This window comes from Pteronotus mesoamericanus, unplaced genomic scaffold, assembly GCF_021234165.1.
Source record: "Pteronotus mesoamericanus isolate MK-2021 breed Mesoamerican mustached bat unplaced genomic scaffold, CSHL_Meso_final scaffold_118, whole genome shotgun sequence".
In the NCBI taxonomy this organism is placed as follows: Eukaryota; Metazoa; Chordata; class Mammalia; order Chiroptera; family Mormoopidae; genus Pteronotus; species Pteronotus mesoamericanus.
In genome coordinates this window covers 9059403-9084064 of record NW_026555301.1, presented here as the reverse complement: position 1 = coordinate 9084064, position 24662 = coordinate 9059403, and the positions used below count along the sequence as shown (strand labels likewise).

General features: G+C 42.0%; 2 protein-coding genes across 3 annotated transcripts in view; both read left to right on the top strand.

Annotated features, from left to right (window-relative positions):
- The window catches only part of GNAL (G protein subunit alpha L), a 159987-nt gene that overhangs the window by 133307 nt on the left and 2018 nt on the right, over positions 1-24662 (top strand). For both annotated transcript variants that reach the window (XM_054587347.1, XM_054587348.1), the window contains exons 6-11: positions 16022-16076; positions 17562-17635; positions 18204-18262; positions 18603-18723; positions 20349-20479; positions 22815-22882. In XM_054587347.1, coding sequence (XP_054443322.1) covers positions 16022-16076; positions 17562-17635; positions 18204-18262; positions 18603-18723; positions 20349-20479; positions 22815-22882 — 508 coding nt within the window. The remainder of the gene's footprint in view (positions 1-16021; positions 16077-17561; positions 17636-18203; positions 18263-18602; positions 18724-20348; positions 20480-22814; positions 22883-24662) is intronic.
- Positions 7031-9593, top strand: CHMP1B (charged multivesicular body protein 1B). The gene has a single exon (XM_054587346.1). The coding sequence runs from the start codon at positions 7142-7144 to the stop codon at positions 7739-7741; it is 600 nt and encodes a 199-aa protein (XP_054443321.1). The 5' UTR covers positions 7031-7141; the 3' UTR covers positions 7742-9593.

Genomic DNA, 24662 nt, shown 5'->3' with positions numbered 1-24662 from the left:
GGTTGCACATAAGAAAAAGATATCCCAGAGGAAACTGAAGAAACAAGACTTTATGGCCCAGGAGTAAATACAGCATAAAATAAGTGCTGATAAAAGTAAAAGCAAGAGGACTTCCTGTCAAGATGGAAGCGTAGGTAAACAATGCTTGCCTCTTCACACAAGCATAGCAGAAATTACAACTAAACTACAAAACAACTATTACCCACAATGGTCAGAAAATCAAGCTGTATGGAAGCCTGACAACGAAGAAATTAAAGAAGTCATTCATCCAGATGAGTAGGAGTGACAGAGACGTGGAGATGCAGAATGGAAGGTCCCAAACCCACATGTGATGGATAAAAGTCAGGAGGGATACCTCAGGAGAAAGAGATCCCAGCCCCACACCAGACCACCCAGCCCAGGGTCACAGTGCTAGGAAGATAAGTCACCATAACTTCTGGCTGTAGAAACCAGTAGGAGTTGGAGTGGTAGAAGGAACTGCAAGATTCTCAGGCATCTCCTCTTAAAGGCCCGAATTGGACTTAGGACTTACAAACTCACTTCTTCTGGACTCCAGCACTGGGGCAGCAGCTGGAAAGGCACCAGTGGCATACAGGGAAAAACCAAAAGGTCTGGCATCAGGGAGAGTGCTGGGGGACAACTTCCTCCTGGACAAAACTTAGAGACCAGGCAGTGGCAGTGACCCCTTTCTGAGCCCTCCCCAACACAGCCACAGAGGGGTGACACTGTATCTGAGATTCCATCAACCTGGTTCACATGGGTTGCCCTGCCCTGGTGATGACCTAAGGCTCCACCCCATCCAACTTGCTGGTGCACTTTTCTACAATAGGCCACGCTGCTAAGACAGAGAGTCAAAGCAGCTCTATCTAATACATAGAAAAAACAAAGGGAGGCTCTCTAAATGAGGAGACAAAGAAATATGACCCAAATTAAAGAACAGAACAAAACTCCAGAAAAAAAACTAAACAAAGTAGAGATAAGCAAACTATCAGATGCAGTGTTCAAAACACTGGTTATTAGGATGCTCAAGGAACTCATTGGGTACTTCAAAATCATTAAAAAGACCCAGGCAGAAATGAAGATTACATTAATTGAAATAAAGAAAAATTTACAGGGAACCAAGAGTGGAGTGGATAAAGCTGAGAATCAAGTCAATGATTTGGAACATAAGGAAGAAAAAAAAACATTCAATCAGAACAAGAAGAAGAAAGAATCCAAAAAGACAAAGATAGGCTAAGGAGCCTCTGGGACAACTTCAAACACACTAACATTCAATTTATTGGGGTATCAGAAGGAGACGAGGAAGAGCAAGAAATTGAAAACTTATTTGAAAAAATAATGAAAGAAAACTTCCCTAATTTGGTGAATAGACATACAAGTCCTAGAAGCGCAGAGAGTCCCAAATAAGATAGGTGCAAAGAGGACCACAGCAAGATACATTATAATTAAAATGCCAAAGGTTAAAGATAAAGAATCTTAAAAGCAGCAAGAGAAAAGCTGACAGCTACCTACAAAGGAGTTCCCATAAGACTGTTAGCTAATTTCTCAAAAAAAACTTTACAGACTAGAAGAGACTGGCAAGAAGTATTCAAAGTGATGAAAAGCAAGAACCTACAATCTAGGTTATTCTATCCAGCAAAGCTATCCTTTAGAATGGAAGAGCAGATGAAGTGGTTCCCAGAAAAGGTAGAGTTAAAGGAGTTCATCATCACCAAATCATTATTATATGAAATGTTAAAGGGACTTATTTAAGAAAAAGAAGAAGATCAAAACTGTGAACATTAAAATGGCAATGGTTACTCAACTGTCAATAATAAAATCTAAAAATAAAAACAAATTAAGCAAACAGTCTTAATCAGAATCAAGCTTAATCAGAAACAGAATCATAGATATGGAGATCACCTGTTAAGGTTGTCAGTTGGGAGGGAATGGGGGAGAATGGGTGGAGAGGTGAGGTTATTAAGAAGTACAAATAGGTAGTTACAGAATAGAAAGGGGGATGTTAAGAACAATATAGGAAATGGAGAAGCCAAAGAACTTATATGCAGACCCATGGACATGAACTAAGAGTGGTGGATTGCTGAAGGGAATGGGGGATGCTGGAAGTGGGGGGGGCAGGGGGGTGAAGGGTGGGAAACTGGGACAACTGTAATAGCACAATCAGTAAAATATATTTTTTAAAAAATAAAAGAAAAAGAAAAAGAAAGTTACACAGTTTGCACTCTCATTACCAGTGTATGACAGTGCCCATTTCTTTCTAAGTGTAGATATTATGTTTTTTGCCAATGTATTTGGTGAAAATGGTGTAAATAAGACTGAAAATAGTGTTGGGAGAACTGGACAGCTACATACAAAAAATTGAAATTGGATCATCAGCTGACACCATACACAAAAATAAACTCAAGATGGATAAAAGACTTAAATATAAGTCGCAACACCATAAAAGTCCTAGAGGAGAACATTGGTGGGAAACTCTCAGATATCCCACACAGCAATTTTTTCACCAATATGTCTCCTAAAGCAAGGGACATAAAAGAAAGAATAAACAAGTGGGACCTCATCAAAATAAGAAACTTCTGCACGGCTAAAGAAAACATCAGCAAAATGAAAAGGGAGCCAAACCTATGGGAAAATATATTTGCTAATGATACATCAGATAGAGGTTTGATCTCCAAAATATATAAAGGACTCACTCAACTCCACTGCAAGAAGACAAATGATCCAATCAAAAAATGGGCAAAGGACCTGGGCAGATGCTTTTCCAAGGAAGAGATACAGAGGGCCCAGGGACATTTGAAAGGATGCTCAGCATCACTAGACATCAGAGAAATGCAGATCAAAACCACCATGAGGTACCACCTCACACCAGTCAGAATGGCCATCATAAACAAATCGACAAACAGGTGCTGGCGAGGCTGTGGAGAAAAGGGAACCCTAGTACACTGTTGGCAGGAATGCAGACTGGTGCAGCCCTTGTGGAAAGCTGTGTGGAATTTCCTCAAAAAGCTGAAAATGGAGCTGCCTTTTGATCCTGTGATTCCCCTGCTGGGACTATACCCTAAGAATCCCAAAATGCCAATTCAAAAGAACCTATGCACCCCAATGTTCATAGCAGCACAACTTACAATAGCCAAGTGTTGGAAGCAACCTAAATGCCCATCGGTAGATGATTGGATCAAAAAATATGGTACATTTACACAATGGAATACTACGCAGCAGGAAAAAAAAGAACTACTACACTTCGCGACAGCATGAATGGAACTAGAGAGCATTATGCTAAGCGAAATAAGCCAGGGGGTGAAAGACAAATACCACATGATCTCACCTATAAGCGGGACCTAACCAACAAAACAAAGATGCAAGGAAAATAAGACCAGCAACACTGAAAGGAAAAGAAACCAACAGAGACAAGAGGGAAGGAGGGAGGGGTGGGTGGGGGAAAAGGAAGGGAAGGGGCAAGTCAAGGAACTCATGGACAAAACCAAAGTGGGGAAGGACTGAGGGAGGGAGAAGGAGGAGGGGGGAGGGGAAAATGGTGGGGGAAAGGCAGAGACAAATGTATTTGGAAAAATAAATTAATTTTTTTAAAAAAATGAAAATAGTAATTAGCTGATTTGACTTTGACTCATGGCTTTCTAGAAATGTCTGTGTTCGAATCAAAATTTTCTTACATTTTTTTAGGAAAAGATTTTTTCCGTAAACAAATCTTTAGCTATGAGTGTCATAAGTCAGTGATGTTATTGCTGAAGTTCTAACTGTTTCAGTGACTGTACACTGTGTATTTCTTTTTTTTTTTTTTTACACCATGAATTGAATCCAGAAGGTTCTCAGGTGCAGTCAAAATTGTTATAGGACCAGCCCTGGCTGTTATGGCTCAGTTGATTGAAGCATTGTCCCAAACACCAAAAGGTTGGGGGTTCGATTCCTGGTCAGGACACATGATTAAGTTGCGGGTTTGATCCTTAGCAGGGGCCTATATGAGAGGCAACAGATCAATGTTTCTCTCTCTCTCTTTTTCTCTCTCTTCCCCCCTCCCTCCCTCTCTAAAATCAATAAACATTTTTTTAAAAAAGAATTGTTATAGGACCAATGTCTCCTTTGATAATCTCTTATAAGCCCAAAATAATCTCCCTTTTGCTGAATATATGAAAAAGACAGCATACTAATTTGAACAAACCCTGAAGGTTTTCACACTTGATGGACTGTAAAGAATGGAAAAAGGGATACGATGTAAATGTAGAGAAGAGGATCATCTAGGATTATTCCTAAGAATGTGACTTGAAAAACTAGGTGAATGGAGGTGCCATTTAGTTAGAAAAGGTGAGCAATTTTGGGAGGAAGCCTGAGTGTTCAGTAATTTTGTGGAACAGTCAAACAGTCTTGCACCCCAAATTTTCCATTGTCAGAAGACGGTTGGGTATATTGGAGCTCAGAAGAAAACTTGCTCTAGAAATGTAAAAGTCAGGGCTGTTAGCTATAGGTTATATTGAACACAACAGGGTTGGAGAGGGTGGCTAGGATGTGATAGAAAAGAAAAAAAAACAGGGACCTAAGGAATATCCCCAGCTCAGGGAGAGGAGGGGCAGCTGCCAAACATGAGGTCAGCCTTCACTTCTGTGTTTCAGTCTGCCCTGGTCTCTGAAAATATGGCTTCTGGAACTCCACCCCATTCTCTAGACTGTTGGACCAGCCTGGAGAGGAGACTTGCCATTATTTCATTATTCAGTGAATGTAGTTTTAGGAGATGATAACCTATTTTAGAAACCTTATTTAGTTATATTAACCTTGTAGTCAATGCAACTTCTCAATCTTCTCAGAAGACAACTGTTAAATCAACTTATTTTAATCCAAAGATGATCAGTCTTTTATTTTTGTTAACTTATTGGATTCCCCAGTGTTTTATTACTGGCCCCCTGTTATACCTATGAAACCCTATTTCTAACACTCAGCTGATAGGTGGTCACAGGCCAGCTGCTTATCTCTCTGTGCTTGAGATTCCTTACTTGTAAATTGGAGGTGTTAATTAGTGTCTATCTCGTAAGGTTTGTGAGGAGGAGATGAGTTAATGCATGTGAAATGGCCAAAACAATGACTGGCACATCAGTACTTACTCAATGTTAGTTGTCATTATCCTCATAATCTATCAAAGTTTCTCATGATTATATCACAAACAACCTCACCTATGAGAATTTGTCATTAAGCAAACTGTGGAAAACAGAATAGGATTAAGGAAGTGGTTTGCTAAATGCAAGGAAAGCCAGTGATCCAAAAGAAAGGAAGGGTAGGATGGGGTTGAACAAAGAAGGGATGTAGGCCCTGTAGCCCCACTTCAAATAGGTTTATTCCCTTTATTTGTTTTTTATATTCTGTTTCTGGAAATGTCTTACGTGAAGATACAATTCTACTTTAGAGAATTTTAGAGATTTAGTGTAATCTTGGCCAAGCTGTCTAATGAAGGTAATGTCCTATGCCCTGCTAGCCACATTAGGTTCAACAAAGCCTTACTGAAGGCAATGTCTACTGAGTACAGAGCGCTTGCTTGTCCACTGGGGGAAAGGAATAAAACTGTTCTCTGTTCCCACTTGGTTCATGATATTATAGGTTTTCCCCCAGACAGTCTGCCCTGTGTGCTGTAACAGAGGAAGGGGACCTGTGAGGCTTCCTGGAGGAGGTGGCTTGTGAGAAGGGCAATAGGCAAAGATGAAAGGTGAGGGAGCCAAGGGTGTGAGGGAGGAGCATCCATTCTCAAGCTCCACCCTGATCAGATGACAGAGATGACACTCAAATTTCAGGCTTCACTCTGGTTTAACTGATGCACAGGGGAGGGAAAGGATAGGAAGAGCGGGCACTGACTATGCCACATAGAAGAGTTCCCCCTTTTTACCCAGGTTTTGGAGCAAGCAAGTGATATTATCAGAACTACGTTTTAGGAACATGCATGTGACACCAGCACACCTTTAATTAGTGGTGCAAGGCACTTGGCAAGTTATCACAGGAGGCACAAAGGGATAGTGAGACTCTGAATTAAAATAATCTCTAAGCAGAATTAGTTCTCAGTAATCATTTTCAACATCATTAGGGCAGGTTGGGCCTTCTTACATTTTGTTATTGCTGTATCTGAGAAATCTTTCTAAGAGAAAAAACCTATGGCACACTGCTGCCATTTGAAAGCCTGCATTTTTAAAGGGTATAATACATAGTGACAGTTTTGATGTATGCCAGTGGGTGTGGGTCCTAATACTTCACTGTTCTCTGCCTGCATAATTTAAAATGACAATTTAGCTTGTCAAATTTAAATGTGAGTGAGTTTCCTTGGATATTTATAAAACATCAAATAGAATCATGTCAGTAAATGATGGTTGGTTTTCGGGGTTTTTTTTGTTTTTTGGGGTTTTTTTTTTTACTAAATCACAGAAAGATATTTGGATGATAGTTGCTAGCAACTCACCTATAAACCGTACTTCCAGCCACGGAAAAAATGTGGCGATCCTTGGTTTTGAATGTATTTTTACCAATTAGTGAAATAATAAATAAAAGGGTATCACAAGACTCCAGCCCAAGTTGTAGTGAAAGACTGAGAGCAGGACAATGACACAACTTTTGTTTTGTTTTTTCTTCTAACGTATTAACAATCCATGGTTTCAGATTCCCGTGAGAAAGTGAAGTTATCCATGCAACTAAAGAAAGCTTTAGTCTGCTGGTTTTCAGCCCTCTGCCCAGACACCTTAAGGCCTGCCAATTTTAGAGTTTGGATATTTTTCACTTGTAGCTTTAGACACAGCCTGCACGTTTCAGTAAATATATGCCTAATAAAGTGTGTGTGATCACGAGTTTTTGTGACTCTGCTGGTGCTTCAGTACTTCAAAAGCGGGGGAGAACTCAGTCCAGGGAGAGTGCCGCAGCCTGCCCGGCAGCGTAAGCGGAGTCAGGTCTGACCTCGCCTCCAGGGGCGTCCCTCGAGTAGGTCTGTCCCGTGGGCCCCACCTCCCGGCGCCGGGCTCTGACGTCACCACCTGCGCCGCGCAGCAAAAACAGGAAGTAGGACCAAAACAAAGGAGCGGCAACCCCGGCGGACCTCCTATCTGCCTTTCTGCAGCGCACGTCTCCGCCCTGGCCGCCCACCCCGAGGAGCCATCCGACTATGTCCAATATGGAGAAACACCTGTTCAACCTAAAGTTTGCGGCCAAAGAACTGAGCAGAAGTGCCAAAAAATGCGACAAGGAGGAAAAGGCCGAAAAGGCCAAAATTAAAAAGGCCATTCAGAAGGGCAACATGGAAGTTGCGAGGATACATGCGGAAAATGCCATCCGCCAGAAAAACCAGGCGGTGAATTTCTTGAGAATGAGTGCCCGGGTCGATGCGGTCGCTGCCAGAGTCCAAACGGCGGTGACGATGGGCAAAGTGACCAAGTCAATGGCCGGAGTGGTTAAGTCGATGGATGCGACTTTGAAAACCATGAATCTGGAGAAGATCTCTGCCTTAATGGACAAATTCGAGCACCAGTTTGAGACGCTGGACGTCCAGTCGCAGCAAATGGAAGACACAATGAGCAGCACCACGACGCTTACCACTCCCCAAAACCAAGTGGATATGCTGCTCCAGGAAATGGCAGACGAGGCCGGCCTAGACCTCAACATGGAGCTGCCGCAGGGGCAGACCGGCTCCGTGGGCACAAGCGTGGCATCGGCGGAGCAGGATGAGCTATCCCAGAGACTGGCCCGCCTGCGAGACCAAGTGTGATGACAGAATCCACTCTGAGGTTCCCTGCCTGTAGCCACCTTGTGAAATGCTCTGTGTATATTAGGGAGATTATACACTAAAAACTTTGAATATGCCAGAATGCTGAAATGCTCTTAAGATGCTTCAACCTTTGGGTTTACAGTGCTCTTAGATACATTAAGAAATTCCAGGCTTTCTCCACCCTTAACTGGATTTTAAAATTCTGTATAGCTTGTGATGATGTGTATTTTTATAGCTGCCTTTTAACAAGACTAGTTAATTTGGTGTATATGACTCTCAAAAATTTGATCAAATCTCTAGGTCCCGTATGTTCAGTTTTCTGCCCGCATTATCAAAATTGAAGGGTGTCTTTAATTTAGTGTAATTGAAAATATATAAAATTGGCATGTGATGGGTAAAAATTAAAGAAGGAAATGATTGCTTTGATTACAGGGCTATCAATACCTCATTCAACTTACATAATGTACAGTGCTATTTCTGTGTATACGTGTTTTCTGCCATCAAAATGGGACTACAGTTGACTATTAATCTGTTTTCATAACTTGTATTAAAAATATCTTAGGACTTTCTTACATAATACCCTCTTACTGTTTACGTTCAATAATTTTTGTGTGTGTGGTAATTTTATAACAAAAAAAATATGCCACATCCATTTGAAAGAAAAAGTTCATTTATGTTTTTTATTTGCTAAAGTTTTTTTAAGATTTACAAGGTTTAACATATGGTATTTCTTTCAAATGAATTTCTCTAACATTTCTGGTCATTTTCCTATTTCATCACTTTAATTAGACTTCTTATAAAATATGTTGATTGGCATGGCCATCACATTACTCACTCTAACATTGCCAAAGAACTGTTGATTGGTTTGAGAAAACTCTGGGACTGTGTGTTTGTAGGTTTTCTTTTGAATTTAACAACCAAAAATAGAAATAAAATTAGAACAGCATTTAACATTCTAGTTATTTGCATTTATTATGTTCTTAAAACAACTCATTAAAAACCTTGGAGATATAAGTTGGAATGTTTTACTTAGCCATGCAGGCAGCTGGAAGTCAGGGAAGAAGGAAAGATGCAGGGCTAGGGAGCATGTTTGACCCTAGGAGCCTAGCTGTGCTGCCTTCCACCCTTCAGGAATGGCAGAGTGTATTTATGACTGAAAAGTAAAGCCTGTAGCCAAAGCTTCCTCGTAGCCTCAAAACACGAAAAACAGCTGTTTGCTTTTGTGTTGGCAGGTATGTTAATCTAAGTTAATTACTTGTGAGTATTTTAAATTCCCCTTTTCCTTGCTGGAGGATTTCTCCATAAGAGAATTCCAGTGTTCCAGCAAGTAATTATATGGACTCTTCCAGGCCCTTTGAAAGATTCACCATTATAACATGTTTTTCAGTGTGAATGAGTATGTTAGGGTGTGGAAACGTGCAGATGAGAACTCACCCTCATATTTAAGTATCTATCTCACTGGTGGTTGTTCTAAAGTCTTGTGTAAGGGACACTTATCCATTGTCTGCCCCACATCTTTCTAGAACTTCCTCCTTTTGGTGCCTCTCATCCACGTGACTGCACAGAAGCTGCTGTGTGAGTACAGCAAGACTGGAAAAAATAATTGAAACTTTGAAAATAGCTTAGTGTTGAATCCTTTCATAAATTGAACACCCTTTTATAATACAAATACACCCAACAATATTAATATATTTTGTGAGATTAAATAATGCTTGAATAAGCTTGAACTTTCTTAAAATATGTTCATTTCAAACTATATAAATGTACGTTTTTAGGAACCATATTATTTCAAAAGCATATTAGACCCATGAAATATTTCATTTTTACAGTTGATGAAATGCTGAAATGTAAACCACAGAAATTTGTCAAATAAATCATTTAAAATTGCATGTTAATGCATATGAGTGTGCATCCTGTTTTAAGAGCTAATTAAGAAAAATAATTCAGAGGTAGGTTTGGTTCAGAAAGCATGGTATATTTCCAAGCTCATCCTTACCACCTGAATTTCTGTTCAGTTAGCATGGAGTTTTCATGCACAATTCTAGAAGCCCTAGCTATTACCTCTTTACTATGATAGTTTCTTCAAGGCAACAAGATTCTTCCTCTTTGAAACTTCCCCAGACTACAGATAAATATAATTTTCAAAAGGATCCAACTCAAACATACCAAGGAAATAAATAGTTAATCATCCATGCAACTACTAGTACAGTTTGTACTTACTTCATTTTCCTGCCTTCAAATGTACAGTTCCTAACATGGACTTAGAATAAACTTTTAGTTCATTTTAGGAACTATTTATTTCAGTTCAGATGATATGTGCTCTATTGGAGAACTTTCTTACTAAAGCTTTTTCTTCTTGAAGGAATCTTAATGCATGTGTGTGCCTTTTAAATAGAGACATACAATGAGTCTTGGATGCTGTGCACTTACTCAACTCTTTTGGATAAGAGCCACCTAAAATAAGCATCACTTTGATAACCTTACTAATTGAATATAGTCTCAGGGTCATCCAGATATTCTCAACATTGTGAAGCCAAAATGAGGGATCTTCTGTTATAGATCCCTCCTTTGCAATATGCACAACACCCTCTTTGAGGTATTTCTGTAGCCAAAATACAAAGCTCAAGACTTTGAGTACTATTGACAAAAAGCCACAAGCCAGTGGACATTGAAAAAACTGAAGAGCAAGCCCCTGTCATTTTTTTTTTCTTAATGGGTATTAGCAAAATGCCTGCCTGGTTTACCTAGGTTCATTTTTCTACAATTAGATGTTAAGTTCCGTAAGGAGCCTGACTGACAGTGCATGCCTTGGTCACGATTTCTGGGCCTATTGTCCCCAGCTCAGTGGGCTCCTGCCAGTGTCCTCGGTGTGAATGCATACCTCCCTAAGCTATTTAAAAGCTATTTAAGAAAAATAATTCAGAGATAAGTTCATGCCTAAGGCTCCCTAGTGACAATGTACACAGTAGGTAAGGTAGGTGCAGTAGGAACATGGCCAGAACCCCATTATAGTCCCTTGGAATACTGTGTCCTTTTCCTTCATAGCACCTCTCCAAATTGAAATGTTTGCTCCTGCCCTTCAGAGTTTATACATACTCCCTCCTTCTAAATAGTGTCAGGACAAACCAGCAGTGTTTATTTAGAGTGACTGATTAAAAAAAAAAAAAAAGATTTAGGCTAAAGTATATCAGGTGCTGGCTATCTTGGGTTTCTTTCTAGAAATCAAAGACATGCTTCTGCCTTAAGTGGTACTCAATAGTTAGGTAGATAAGGAATACACACTAAGAGGAAAAATGGTCATGAGTGCATGCAGATGTAAAAAAGCCAGATGAACACAAGAGTAGTGTACTTTATACACTTCATGTATTTTATACCTCAACTTTTAAAAAGGTTAAATCACAGTATAAGGCAGTATACCATGCTAATCAAGTCATGAAATTGTAAGTACATGAATAGAATTACAGTATCCATGGTTGTTAGAATTGGATTTAACCTGGGGCTTCAAAGAAAAACAAGTGGGAATTAAAGGTCTGGCGCCAAAAACTACATGGGATTTGGCTGGAGCGGAGGGTTTGACCACAAAAAGAGTGAAGAAGAGGTAGGGCAGGTTGTGGATGGCTTGGAAGCCAGATTAAAAGTGTGGACTTTACCCTAAGGAAAGGAGCAGGAGCATGAATTGCAGAAACTACATTGTCCAGATGAAAGGAAATTAGAGCCAAGAGTTGGATGGCAGTAAAAATGGAGAGGAAAAGACATAATGCTTCTCAATCTGATGTGTGCATGAGCCACTGCTTTACCTGGGGATATGGTTCAGCTGCAAATCCTGATTTCCAAGGTCTGCATATGCTGCTGCAGCACCCTTTAAGTGTTACCAGACTAAAACGGTCCATTTGCCTGCATGTATCAGGGCCAAAAGAAAACAAAGAACGGCTTGAAGCAAAGAAAGTAAAGGTTTATTATTTGAGGAAGTGGTGTTATGCCCAAAGTCACAGGTGAGCTAATGCTCAAAGACCTGGCTTCCCAATGGCTTCTAGGGCATGGATTATATGGGAGGAAATCATTAATCATAGTGACTAAGGGAGTTAGGGTTGTGTCTCTTGATTAGTCAGTGCTAGGGTAGGGGTAGCTGATCATTGCATCCCATCCTGATGTCAGCTATGTTGTCATTCTGTCTGGTCTCACAAGGATTTGGTCAGTGGGATGTTGCAGTTCTCTGGTTCTGGAGCTGAAACATAACAGAGGCCTAGATGTTATCTTCCTCTGTGGTCACCAGACCCCAGGCTTTGTTCCTAAGATCGTTTGATTCCCTCAAGAACCTTGGTGTTCTAAGGGCTTAATGATTAAGGGAGTGGTCGTGCCAGAGAGAGCAAGGTGGGTGAGTCAGGGTTTTGAATCAGGCCAGTTTAAATCAAAAGGAAAAAAAGCAGAAATTGTCAGATTAAAGAAAATGGGGTTTCTGCATGGTTACATAAGTAGCATGGATCTTAACCTGCTGCTCATTAGAATTGCCTGATACTTTGTCACTCCACAGTATTTTTATATCACGAAAATAAGCATCATAAAATCAATTTCAATAACACAGAAGTTTTTACTTGCCTTGACAGAGTTCCAACTTGCTAAACTTTCCACAAAAGAGATCACTTTTAATACATTTAAGTGAATATATACAGTAAAAATAAATGATTCTTAAGTCATCTTTTCATGACCTCTTCCTTGTCCCCTTTCGTGATCAACTCCAAGGCCATAAGAACTCTGTGAACTTTAAGTTATTTTAGAGGAGAGGCAGACAGTCGTATTGCTCTTTTGTACCAATATCAAACAGAAGAAAGATCCAGATGATGAGATTAAAATTCTTCTGCAAACAAATATCCTCAGCTGTATTAGAAAATGAAAAAATGAAGTAAATTGCTTTTCAACTACTTTTTTTATAGTGTCCATAAGGGTGATTTTTTTTTTTACAGTTTTAATTTGATATTGTCTTGCAACTATGTATCTAGTGTGAATGAATAATCTATAAGGGGTGTTCTTCAATCTGGTTAATTTGGGGGGTTAAAAGGCAGTGGCATATTTAATAAGACAATATTAGCTTTAAAATGTAGTCATGTGAAATTCTGTGCATGATCTGGAAGACCTTTACAACTCATGACCTTAAAACCTTAAAATCCTGGCCAGTGAGGCTCAGTTGGTTGGAGCACTGTCCCGTAAACCAAAAGGTCATGGGTTCGATTCCCGGTCAGGGCACATGCCTGGGTTTCAGGTTTGGTTCCCACTTGGGGTGGGTAGAAGAGGCAACCAAACAATGTTTCTCTCTCACATAGATGTTTCTCTCCCTCTCTCTCTTCCTTGGCCTCTCTGTAAAATTAATAAGCATGTCCTCAGTTAAAGATTAAAAAAAAAAATCTCATCTTTATTTATATTATCTTAGGAGCCCCGATTTGAAGTACTCCTACAACATGCTGGGAAGTATGTGGATTGAACCAAAGATCTAGGCAAAAGGCTGGCAGAAATACATTTTATTTTATTCCTTTATTCCTTAGAGAGTGTTTCAAAGAACTGGGAAATACATTCACATTCAGGGGGAGTTTTCACTTTTTATATTCATTGCACAAACTTGAAACCTATGAACACAAAATACCATTCAGCATCAGTAACAATTCAGAAGATACACTTGAAAATGTTCATTGATGCTTCTCGGGTCTCGCTTAGATGGGTAAGCATCAGAGCCAAAAGGATCCTGAGTATCCATCCTGAAGACTGGGGATAGGAACAGAACTTGACATCTTTGCCTTTGTCATTGACATCTCAAAACCACTTATTTTTAGCAGCAGTCAGGAAGGTACTACGCTTCTTTCGGAAGACAGTCTTTAATCTCAACTATCAGAAATCTTTGATGTATTTTTAAACCATATTCCATATTCCATTGTTTCTACTTATACTAGTTATGCCACCTTAATCAAGCCACCCACCTCCCTCCACCCTATCTGCATCCTGATAGAAATTGGTTGCTTCCTAAACTCTAACTATAGCCAAAGGCTTTATATTTAGTATAATTTTTAGTTACTTCCAGCCCTTTTAATCAGAGACGATCGGTTTCTGTATCACATGTCAGTATTATATGTCCTGAGCCAAGAAAACAGAACAGATCATTACTAAATCAAATTACTGTAGCCCATGGGTTGGGGTAGGAGGTGGGGGCAGGGAGCAGCTCATCTCCCCATCTGAGACCTTTCTGGTGGTCTCGGCTACAGTCCAGAGCTCTCTTTCCAGGAGCAGAAACCTCTCTCACTTCATCACAGATCCTTTGGCTCCTTTCCTGCTAGACAGTCAGGAACTCAACGTGTACTCCAAAGCACTCCTCACTCCACCAAATTCAAAACCATCAAGGGCTTAGCCAGACTGCTTTATGGTTTTCATACCAGGTCTCCAGCAAGGGCAGGGCTCTCCCATCCCCGGCCCCTTCATGTTTCTCCAGCTCGCATTGCCGCCCCGTCCTGTGGCATTTCCAGGGTTGTTTGTGCTCTGTCAAGACTGCTCCATCCTGGGCACCAGCTCCGCACCCCAGGCCAGTTCCCCTAAGTCTGGTACGCAGGCAGCAGCACCTACCAGAAAGACCGCCGGCAGATTGAGTCCCTTTGGCTTCTCAGTGGCCCTGCCACCTGGCCATAGCGCTGCAGTCCTCCAGGAGCAGTTGACTTTCTTTGACCTCTCCCACAGCAGGCAGTGCAGGGACAGACACCAGTCTCCACAGCTGCTTCCCCTTGTGGGGGAGTGGCCCTGGCTTCCAGGTGAAATGACCTCATTTCTGACATTGTCCCCACCACTTCTTGCCTCCGAAAGGGCATCCCTAACATCAGCCTGGTGGCTTACCTGCCACTATGGTTGCCTCTTGGTCGTGCAGCAGCCAGATCTTATGCCAAATCAAGGGTGCATGAACAGAGGACTGCCAGAATGTCACCCCAGCACCAGGACACTGGGACTGTTTTTAGCTAGGAATGAAGATGGCCAAGAGAATTAAGCGGCCTTACTGTGTCTTTGGCCTCCCTCTTGCCTGTGCTGAAAGCATCTTAAGACCCATAGGGCAGGCTGGTGGCGGGGAGCTTGTGGGGATGGGAAGTAACATCCCTGTGCTGCAGAAAATGCCCCCAAGCATAAGGGCTTAGAGGAAAGCCAGGTCACTGCTTTATTTCACATACCCAATGATGGGACACAAACCTTCCAGGCATGGACAAGCAGGGAAGTGAGACCCTGTTGAAGTCACATTCACTCTCCCCAGTGTAGGAGCCTCACCCTGGCCATGGAGAGCATGGGCCACTGAGATGCCCTCCCTCTCCTCCCATGCTCTCCTGAAGTCCCACTGCTCTGTCCTTCTGGAAGTGGTCTTCTAACCACCAGCTAACCCGGCCCCATCTCTTTCTGTGTCTTGAACATAATAATGTCTTTTGGGGGCTGGGCACATACTTCTTCCAGCTCCAAGAGGAGGACAGAAAATGTCCATTCATCAGACAAATATTTAGGAGGCAGGTCTGTATGAAGTGCAGGGGACCCCTGGGCCAACCAGGCAAAGACCTACCCTGGGGGGCTTGAATTTTGAGGCAGAGACAGATAACTGATAAGAAACAAATGTAAAACATGTCAGGCCATGGCAAGTGCTTTGTAGAGAAATAAAGCAAGGTTGGCATGGAGATGGACAGGATGGCCTCTGTGCTGGGTGAGAGGGGCGGTTCAGCGGAGGGAGAGCACCTGTGTCTGTCTTCTTCCACACATAGATGCAGTGTGATCTCCTCTCCTTCCGCTTACTTCTCCCTACCTCCAATTGTGTAACATATCACACCCCTGGGACGAGTCTTAGAGCCTTTACTAGGTGTGCACACCTGCTCACCTTTGGATATTATCAGGACTTATTATGCTATAGGAACACCTCCCACTTCCTATTTTGTATTCACATGGCAGTATGGCCTTCCTCTAGCTTAGCCTTGGAAGGAGACCTGTGTCCCCTCCCACTTTCTAAGTGGCCCCTCACTCCCAACCCTACAGCAGGTGGACAAGAGGGAAGAGGGAAGAGAGAAGGCAGGGATAAAAAGAAAAAAGGAGGCAGCAGTACTCCTCAATCAGGAACGTTATGGTACCTGGGCAGACACCTGTGCAAGATAGAAATGGGAACGCCCCTCAGGCCCTCTGCTGCCCAGTTCTCCAGTGCTTGTGTGACTATCCCATATGTCACCCAGTACCCAGGAGAAAGTCATCGGAGACCATTCTCAGCACTGCTGGCTTGCTTTTCAGCTTCCTGGAGAGAATTGACAGCGTCAGCTTGGTGGACTACACCCCCACAGACCAGGTACGTGAAGTCAGAGCTGCAGCTGCCCACTGGAGTTTCCACGTGGTTACATAAAGAAATTATGAAATCACCAGTATTATTCAGGGATTATTTTTAAATAGACTAAGGAAAAAATTCTTAAAATAAGTACTTCTTACAAATGGTGCTATCCCTGCATACACATGTGGTATGTTTACCATGCCCTATTAATTGGCTCATTGACTTAGCTCTCTGAAACGTAGTAAATTTCTAAATTCCCAATATCAAAATAATTTTATTTGTGCAATAGGACTAAGCAATTCCCATTCCTCTTGGAGTTCGCAATAGAAAACTAACCATTTACTTCTCCAGCTTCATCAGCTCTGCACACTCTGCTTTTGGCCTTTGTCTGAGTCACAAGCCATAGCACACTCTTAAGGTTCTCCATGGGTTAAGCCAGAAAAAAGTGCCCCTTTGCAAGTAGTTGAGAGGGACCTTCTGTGTCCCACAAAACCTTTGACCCTCAGGCATCTGTAGAGACTTGGAGAACCCCAAATTGTTCATCCTGGGAGCCCTCTAGATGCCTCTAGAAGTACTGAACTCCAAAGAAGTTAGAGGAGCTCCATTCACACTGCCTCTCCATCACTCTCCAGTGTTGTGTCCTGGGAGGGCCTTGGTCATGGGCCCCTCTTGGAGGCCCTCTCTTCTCTGCCCCTCCTGGAGGTCTGTGCTCTTCTCTGTCCCTTGAACTCCATCTGTCTCGGAGGCTGACTCCAAGAGCTCCGAATTACCTGGTAGAGCAATAGAGCCTTCCTCGTCTTGAGTCAATTCCAGGAAGCTGTCCTAAGCACTCTCATCAGGCTAGCAGGGGAGGCCCACCTCCCAGCTTCCAGAATGATTGCAGTGTCTGCTTCATTAACATCATAATGGATTTGTGATCAGAAAGAAATATCTCTGACATCTGACAAATGTATAAGAGATGTCAGCTTTGTAAAACTGGTTTTCTCGTCTCCTCCAAACTGCAATCATCTTTTATCTTAGAGAGAACAGAAGTACGCGGGGAAGAAAAGAAATCTTAAATCAACTAGCATCCAGTCCAAAAAATCCATGATCTGTAAATGCAGAGTTATACTTCCTTTGGTGTCTCACCCAAATGGTTCTGAACCCGGAACAGCTCACTCCCCAGTTGTACCAGGAGAGCACTGGCAGCGTCTCTGCCCAGAACACTAAGGGTGTGATTTGGTTGTTAGGAGCATGACAGTGGCTACATTTATCAGTGATTTTTTAAAAAATACTAAAGAAAATAAAAGCACAGCTATCAAGTCTCTTAAGATTAAACCGATAATATAACTGCGACATTCTGGGGCGGGGCAACAGAACACTTTGTCTGAGTTTTTAATTACTGTATTAGTGCTTCTGTTATAATAAAAGAAACTGATCTTTGAAAAACTATTATAGTTGTATCCAAGGCTTTCCTTCTGGAGAACGATGATGTCACTTGGTTTGCTTTTCTCTTCTTGCTTTCAGGACCTTCTCAGATGCAGAGTTCTGACATCAGGGATTTTTGAGACACGATTCCAAGTGGACAAAGTAAACTTTCAGTAAGTGTGTTGTCAAGAGCAGGCCCGCTGTGGGACTGTGGGCAGAAAGCTCTCCTTGCTGCCTGCGGGGGCCCTGCAGGACTTGGGGCCAGGGAACCCAGCTCCCACCCATGGCCGCCAGGCTTTGGGGAACAGAACCCCAAATGTGCACTGTGTTCCCTTTGGATAAGTAAATACAGACTCTGTGGTCCTGAAGTAATGCAGAAAGTTCAGAAAAGGGAGGACTCCAAGACCGGGAAGGCCTGAGAAGGTGAGAAAGACCTGAGGCATTGGGGTAGGTAGAGAGAAACTGCAGCCAGAAACTCAGGCAGAGGGGTGCACTGCACAGGCTGCCCTGAGAAGAGGCGCCTGAGCGAGGCTGATTACCACAGGGTGAGAGCTGGACAAGAGAAGTGGCTGGCTGTGGACACCCGGCCTGGCACCCTGGTGCAGAACCTGGAGTGGGCACAAGCAGTCTGCCAATCCACACAGGCTAGGCTGCAGGCTGGACAGCAATGGCGAAGAGAGCGGAAGGGCAGAGTACTTCCTCACACTCCCAAATAATTGTTGTCCTATTGTCCTTCCACAGCATGTTTGATGTCGGTGGCCAGAGGGACGAGAGAAGAAAATGGATCCAGTGCTTTAATGGTGATTTCTATGCTCTCAAGAAAATGGGATGGATGTTCACATTCACTCCTGCTACTATGTTTATGAAGTTTTGAATGAGATCATCTATAAATTGCCTTAAATATGAGTCTCATAAATAAGGAATTTAAGCATCTCAAATTTCCACGTACCATTTGCTAATACAAGTAGACTCCTGGTTGAGCATATTACTGAACAACCAGTTACACACATAGTGCCAATTCGAATCATTCTCACAGTCATGGAATGAAAACTACCCTGGAAATGGGTAGCAGTTGGATGTGTACTTTATCATAACCCCCAAAGACCACCTGTCTAACTTTTTCTCTCTTCTCCCACTAAGATGTCACCGCTATCATTTACGTGGCTGCCTGCAGTAGCTACAACATGGTGATTCGGGAAGATAACAACACCAACAGGCTTAGAGAGTCCCTGGACCTTTTCGAAAGCATCTGGAACAACAGGTTATAAAAATAATAAATTCAGTCTCACCACTGGATTGCAGATTTTCTCTCATTAAAAATATCACTCAGCTCACTTTTATTTTTATTCTCCAGATACAGCCATTCTTTCCTTACTGATAAATCCAAAAGTGTAAGAAGTATCTCTTTTAGTCCATCTCTTATATAGACATCTTAACATGGGTCCATTCCTTGATAAAGTTTGGTAGAGTTTTGTCAAGAAAATTTAAATCTCTGTTTTGAAAATGTAAGATTATATCTGGAGTTCAAAATTGGTTTGGTTTGGTTTTCATAATTGAGAAAGTGCCATTTTTAAACATGCACATACAACTAGATGATCCATAACTAAGATCAGTTACAGCTCAAAAGCACAATCATGTTTGAAAGTGCTACTGCTGAACTGCAAACACACACACCAAATGCGATGCATGTAGTTCAAAATCAAAGTTTCTTCTGAAATATTTGGGAAGAAATAGCACCAGGAGGACAGAAACATAAGCTGTCCTCACAAAAGGTTTGGGTTATCAGAAAAGTATTTCTATAATAAACTATTCAACAATTGTTCTTAATTTTATAGTATTATGACAGTTAATGGGAAAGAGTCCGGGAATACTGGGTATACAGAGAAATATGTTGGAGTCATTAAAAATGTATACACACACACACATAATCACATGGGGAAATTGCCACAATATTGTTAAATGAAAAGGCAGAGTTAAAAACACCTTGAACTTATTTTTATAAGTATGATAAATATGTATGAGGATAGAAAAAAAACCTGGAATTAAAAACATAAAAACTCTAATCGTTGTTTCTGGGTGTAATTATTTTTTTCCTACATATTAATTTTTCTATAATTAAAAACTCATTTTTACAAGGACTATGTATTTTTTAACTAGGAAAAACTGTAAGACTATTTCCTTTTGTGGAAAGAATGGACTGTGTTTCTATTTCATAGTAAGATTCTTGTGCACTAATCATCAACTTTGAAGTTGATGATTCCTTTGAAGTAATAGAATTTCTAAAGGCTTTGCTGATGTACACACAGAATTCATGTTAAGCCATTTCTCAGCATCTATTTAATGAAACAGAGAACTTTCCAGCCTGCACTTCGCTGTACCTGAGCCCCTCCTCTTGGCTTGTCCTGTCCATGCAGTGATCTAGATCTGACTGACATCCTGCTCCCTGTTGGAGGACCTTAGACCTGGTCAGAGGTGTCGGGAAGAACCGAGCCAGCTGCGAACTATGTTCTGTGTGATTAGCTAATGAGTCCTGTATCTTCCTTTCACTTCTAGTTTCCTGACCCTTTATTAGTAAATTATACCACCATAATCCAAGTGTATTCGTTATGTAAGTAAACCTTAGCTTTGATACCAGAAAATTTATGTGCCCAGTGAAGATAAGTTAGGAAGTACTAAACTGCTAAATCAGCTCCTATATTTATTTATCGTTATAAAAACGTCATTCTTATAGATGGAGTGGGGGACCAAGGTATTGGTAAATAATGCTAAATCCTATACATCATCAGGAATATGGCAATATTGTCCTTTTCACTGAATTCCTCCTATGTTAGATGTACTTGCTCATATAGTGGATGTGGAGTTTGTATATTTATTTCTCCTTTTCAGGTGGTTACGGACCATTTCTATCATCTTGTTCTTGAACAAACAAGATATGCTGGCAGAAAAAGTCTTGGCAGGGAAATCAAAAATTGAAGATTATTTCCCAGAGTATGCAAATTATACTGTTCCTGAAGACGGTAAGTTTTCAAAACAAGTTTCCCCTGATTAAGGAAAAGACTTAATTGTTCTTTCAATAGCCCTGTAACTATAATTCAAATAATTCAGATGAATCTAGAAAACTCAGTTAATTAAAATCAATCCTCTCAAATACTGCCCCACCTCAAGTAGGAAAGTATAGAAACCATGAGAGATTTCCATACTCTGTGTAAAAATTTCAGAGTTTGACTTTCCATTTAAACTGTGCAGCTGGAGAAAGGGCAGTTTTAGGTGTGAGTATGTCATTAGTTGGGATAAGCTCTACCTCTTGGCGCCTCAGGTAGGCCTGCTGTGGAGTGGGCTATGTCAGCCCTTTACATCAACTTTCATGCTGAACCCTCACAGTAACCCTATATAAGGGTTTCTATTATTGTGTTTTCTTGTGGAAAGTGAGGCTGATAGAGGTAAAGTCACTTGTTCAAAGTCACTCAGGCAGAGCCTGTGAGGACAAAGCAGGCTTTGAACCCTTTACTCCCAAGCCTGTGCTTTCAGCCATCATATTTACATCTCTTGTCTCCAGGGATGACTTTGGCTATGACATTGGTCATTCTCATCAGGATGACCAACCATCTGTCAGTGTTCCTGGGACCTGGGGCTTTCAGTGCTAAAGCCAAGAAGGTCCTGTCCAGGCAAACGCCAGCAGAGTTGGTAATCCCATTTCCAATTGCTGCTCTTAAGTTTTGAGTAGACACTGGGCCACCAGACTCCTATAGGACAGATTTGCTTACAGCAAAATAACACTTTTTAAATTGGAATCCCGAACTAGACCAAGCAGAATGAAAGGGACTTTCCTAGAAAATTCCGTAAAAAAGTTAAGGAAATTCATCAGCCTCATTGCACTAACCTCAGCAGCCTAGGGGTGTGCTTTCCAAGGCTAAGGCAGCAGGCCATCTGCCTGAAGGAAATCTTCAGAGCACTGCTTGTGTTGTTGCCCTTTCTGTTGCTGGATTTCTGTCTCTCAGCAACTGACTCTAACTTTCCCAGTCACTAGTCCCTCCACCCCCATTCCCTTCACCTGACTAGTCAGTACTCAAGCTCTGTGGAGTTTACTTCCTAAATGCCATCTGTGACGGCATACACATCCTTTTTTTCCCTCCTTATACATAGCCTTTGTCCTGACCCTCATTACCCTCATCTCAGCTATGGATCAAGTCAATACAGCTTATAGCCAGGCTCTCTGACTCTGGTCACTCAGCTTTCCAGAAAACTCTGAAGTTCTGACAAAGTCACCTTTCTGAAACCCAATCACACCATGCTTAGGAAACCTACCAACACTGACTTAATCTTCCCACAAGCTGAGGCCAAAACTGACCTGTCTAGGACATAGTAAAAGGTTCATTCCCCTACTTTCAGCAATACCGCGGCCCTCCACCTCAAGCTCAATGACACTGTGCTCCTCCCCCGCCACACTCAATGACACTGTGCTCCTCCCCTCCACTCAGTGACACTGCGCTCCTCCCCCCATACTCAGTGACATGTGCTCCTTCTCCCCCCATGCTTTGTGACACTGTGACCTTACCCACACATACTCGGTCACCCTGTGCTCCACCTCTGCTCATCCCTCCCTCCCTCTGCTGGGGCCTGCCCAGGCGCCTGTCCTGGCCAAGCATGGCCAGCCTCCAGGTCAGGGCTGACTCAGAGCTCCCCAGTACCACAGTCGTTGTAACAGAGAAGGGAAGACAGTGGTGAGAACAGGCTGACTTGAAGCCTTGAGTTTAGGAAAATAAATTTCACAGGGCCACAGAAACTATTGAATGATAATCCCAAGAACATAGAATGTGCATAGGAAAAAGGCTCAGAAGGGCCTAGCGCAGAGTGGTCGCCACAGTTGATTTTAATTAGGGGCCGCAAATAGCCTGTAGTAGGAACAGTAAGAGAGGGTCTTTCTAAGAACAACTCAGATGGAATAAGAACACAGCCCCAGAGACGGGATGAGCTGAGCCGTTGCTGAAGCCACAGCCAGGGGCCTGGCGCTGAGCTCCTGGAGGCTGCCAGGTTTTCTCCCCTCCAGGGAGTGCTGAAGGCAAAGGCGGCTGTGGGCATGGCCAGTGGCCAGTGAGATGTTTTCATTTTATTTAAGTGGAAGTTATCCCAGCACCACCAAAAAAGAAAGTTTTATGAGAGTTATAACTATTAAAATAATTTGAAAGGAGGAAAGAAAAATGAAAGTAACATTTTAGCTTTTTGCCTGTCATATGTGCCTTTTAATGCTATAAGTACACCGCAGTCCAACTTTGTAACTCATTTTATATTTTCTGTAGAGTTGTATCTCTGTTTCACATTAGTTAATTAAAATCCCATTTGTAATTTCTACAGCAACACCAGATGCAGGAGAAGATCCCAAAGTTACAAGAGCCAAGTTCTTTATAAGGGATCTGTTTTTGGTAAGCAATTGTATTAACCTTTGTTTTCCTACCACCAGAGAGTTATCTTGTTCTTTGCAATTTGCAAATTACTTACCATTTCATGATCTTATTTAATCTCAAATTATGACAGATGAGAGAAGGTATTGTTACCTCATCTCACAGCTGAGCACACTGAGGTTCAGAGACATTTGATGTCTCACCTCAGGTCACACAGCTTCCAAGCAAGAATGGCACTATGACAAGCTGGACCCTTTTGCTTGTGTATTTTCCAAAATAGAAACAGTCCTTCAGCAGAGTCTGAAACACCAGCATCCATGCTGGGTCCCCCTTTAATCCTTTGTCTTCCATTTAACACTAAGAGACTAAAATTAACATGAAAATGGACCGGCTCAGAATCAGACATTTTTTTTACTTTTTATTTCAAGATGACTTTAAACTTACATAAAAAGTGAAAGAATTGTATAAATAACTACCATATACTCTTCACCCAAATTGACCAACTGGTAAAATTTTACTACATTTGCCTTACCTATATTTTTTTCATTTGAATAAGCCACAGTGTATAACTGGCTACAACTTTTCACTAGCTGGAAACTAGCAGATGCCAAGATTTACCCAAGACCATGTTCCAGTCATACCCAGACAGCACTTGGCACATGTCGATTGTGCAGAAGCCCAGTCTGCAGCAGGAATGGTCCAGTGTGCAGGCGGGCGTTTCCATGGGGATCAGATCCTCAGCACAACACCTGGAAACACCTTTCTCCACCCTCCTTTCAGCATGCTCCCCATTGCCTCTTGAATTCCTATATTGAGTGAGAAAGTAACAAGGGTAAGAAACCAAGTCCCAAGGTGAGATCTGAGGAACAAATGTCCCCAGGAAGAAACAGGTAGTGCTGCTGGGAGAGAGCTGAGCAATGAGTCAATCTGGGAAATGCTGTGTTAAATAAAGTGAGACAAGTTTCTCTGTTGTCAGACTTCTCAGAACATTCACTAGGCTGATGCACTTTGTGTCTCTTCAATCAGGGAAATTAGCTTCTAGTAGATCAAAGACTTCCTTTCTTAAGGAGCATCTTGCAAGACCATAACACATAACAACACATTAAAAAAGCGTTCCACAAATGCTCTTCTGATAATGAAAAAATAACCAAGTGTGTAAATCAGGCATTTAGATAAAGATTAGAAATAGAGTATGAATGGCCATGCCCCCACCATTCAGTCCTTGGGCAGAAATCTTTTCTTCTCTAACAGTGGACAAACCTAGCTTGTATGCAGTTTGCAAATCAAGGAAATAGAGGCATGGGAGGTATTGGCTTATGTTTTTTATTGTGGGATGTGCCTGGGGCAGTGAGTCACCCAAGAAGTTTTGAGTTGGAACCCTCAACCCCAGGCTTAGAAGGCATCCAGAGCAGATCACAGAACTGATTATTTATTAGTATTTGATCTGGACAAGAGCAAATCTTCGGTGAAATGATAACTTTGGTAACACAGGGTGCCAAGAGAAGGTGGGGAATAAAGGTGATAAAAAGGAGAGGTACGGGGGAGGACCTCTTCTTGAGGCGGATAAGGGGGCATTGGGGCCAAGAAAGGGAGAGGGTGCAGGGAAAAGAACCCCTCTATGAGAAGGGGCCAAGTGTTGTCAGCATTCTCCTTAAATGTCATTACATGAGGAGGGGACTGACCACTAGAAGGTTTGTCCCAGGCAAGGTCATTTCTTCTCATGGGGAGGCATGAACCATCCCCAGAACAGGAGGGTCTTAGCATGGAGGGAGGCAGAAGGAGAGAGGGCAGGGTAGTCAGC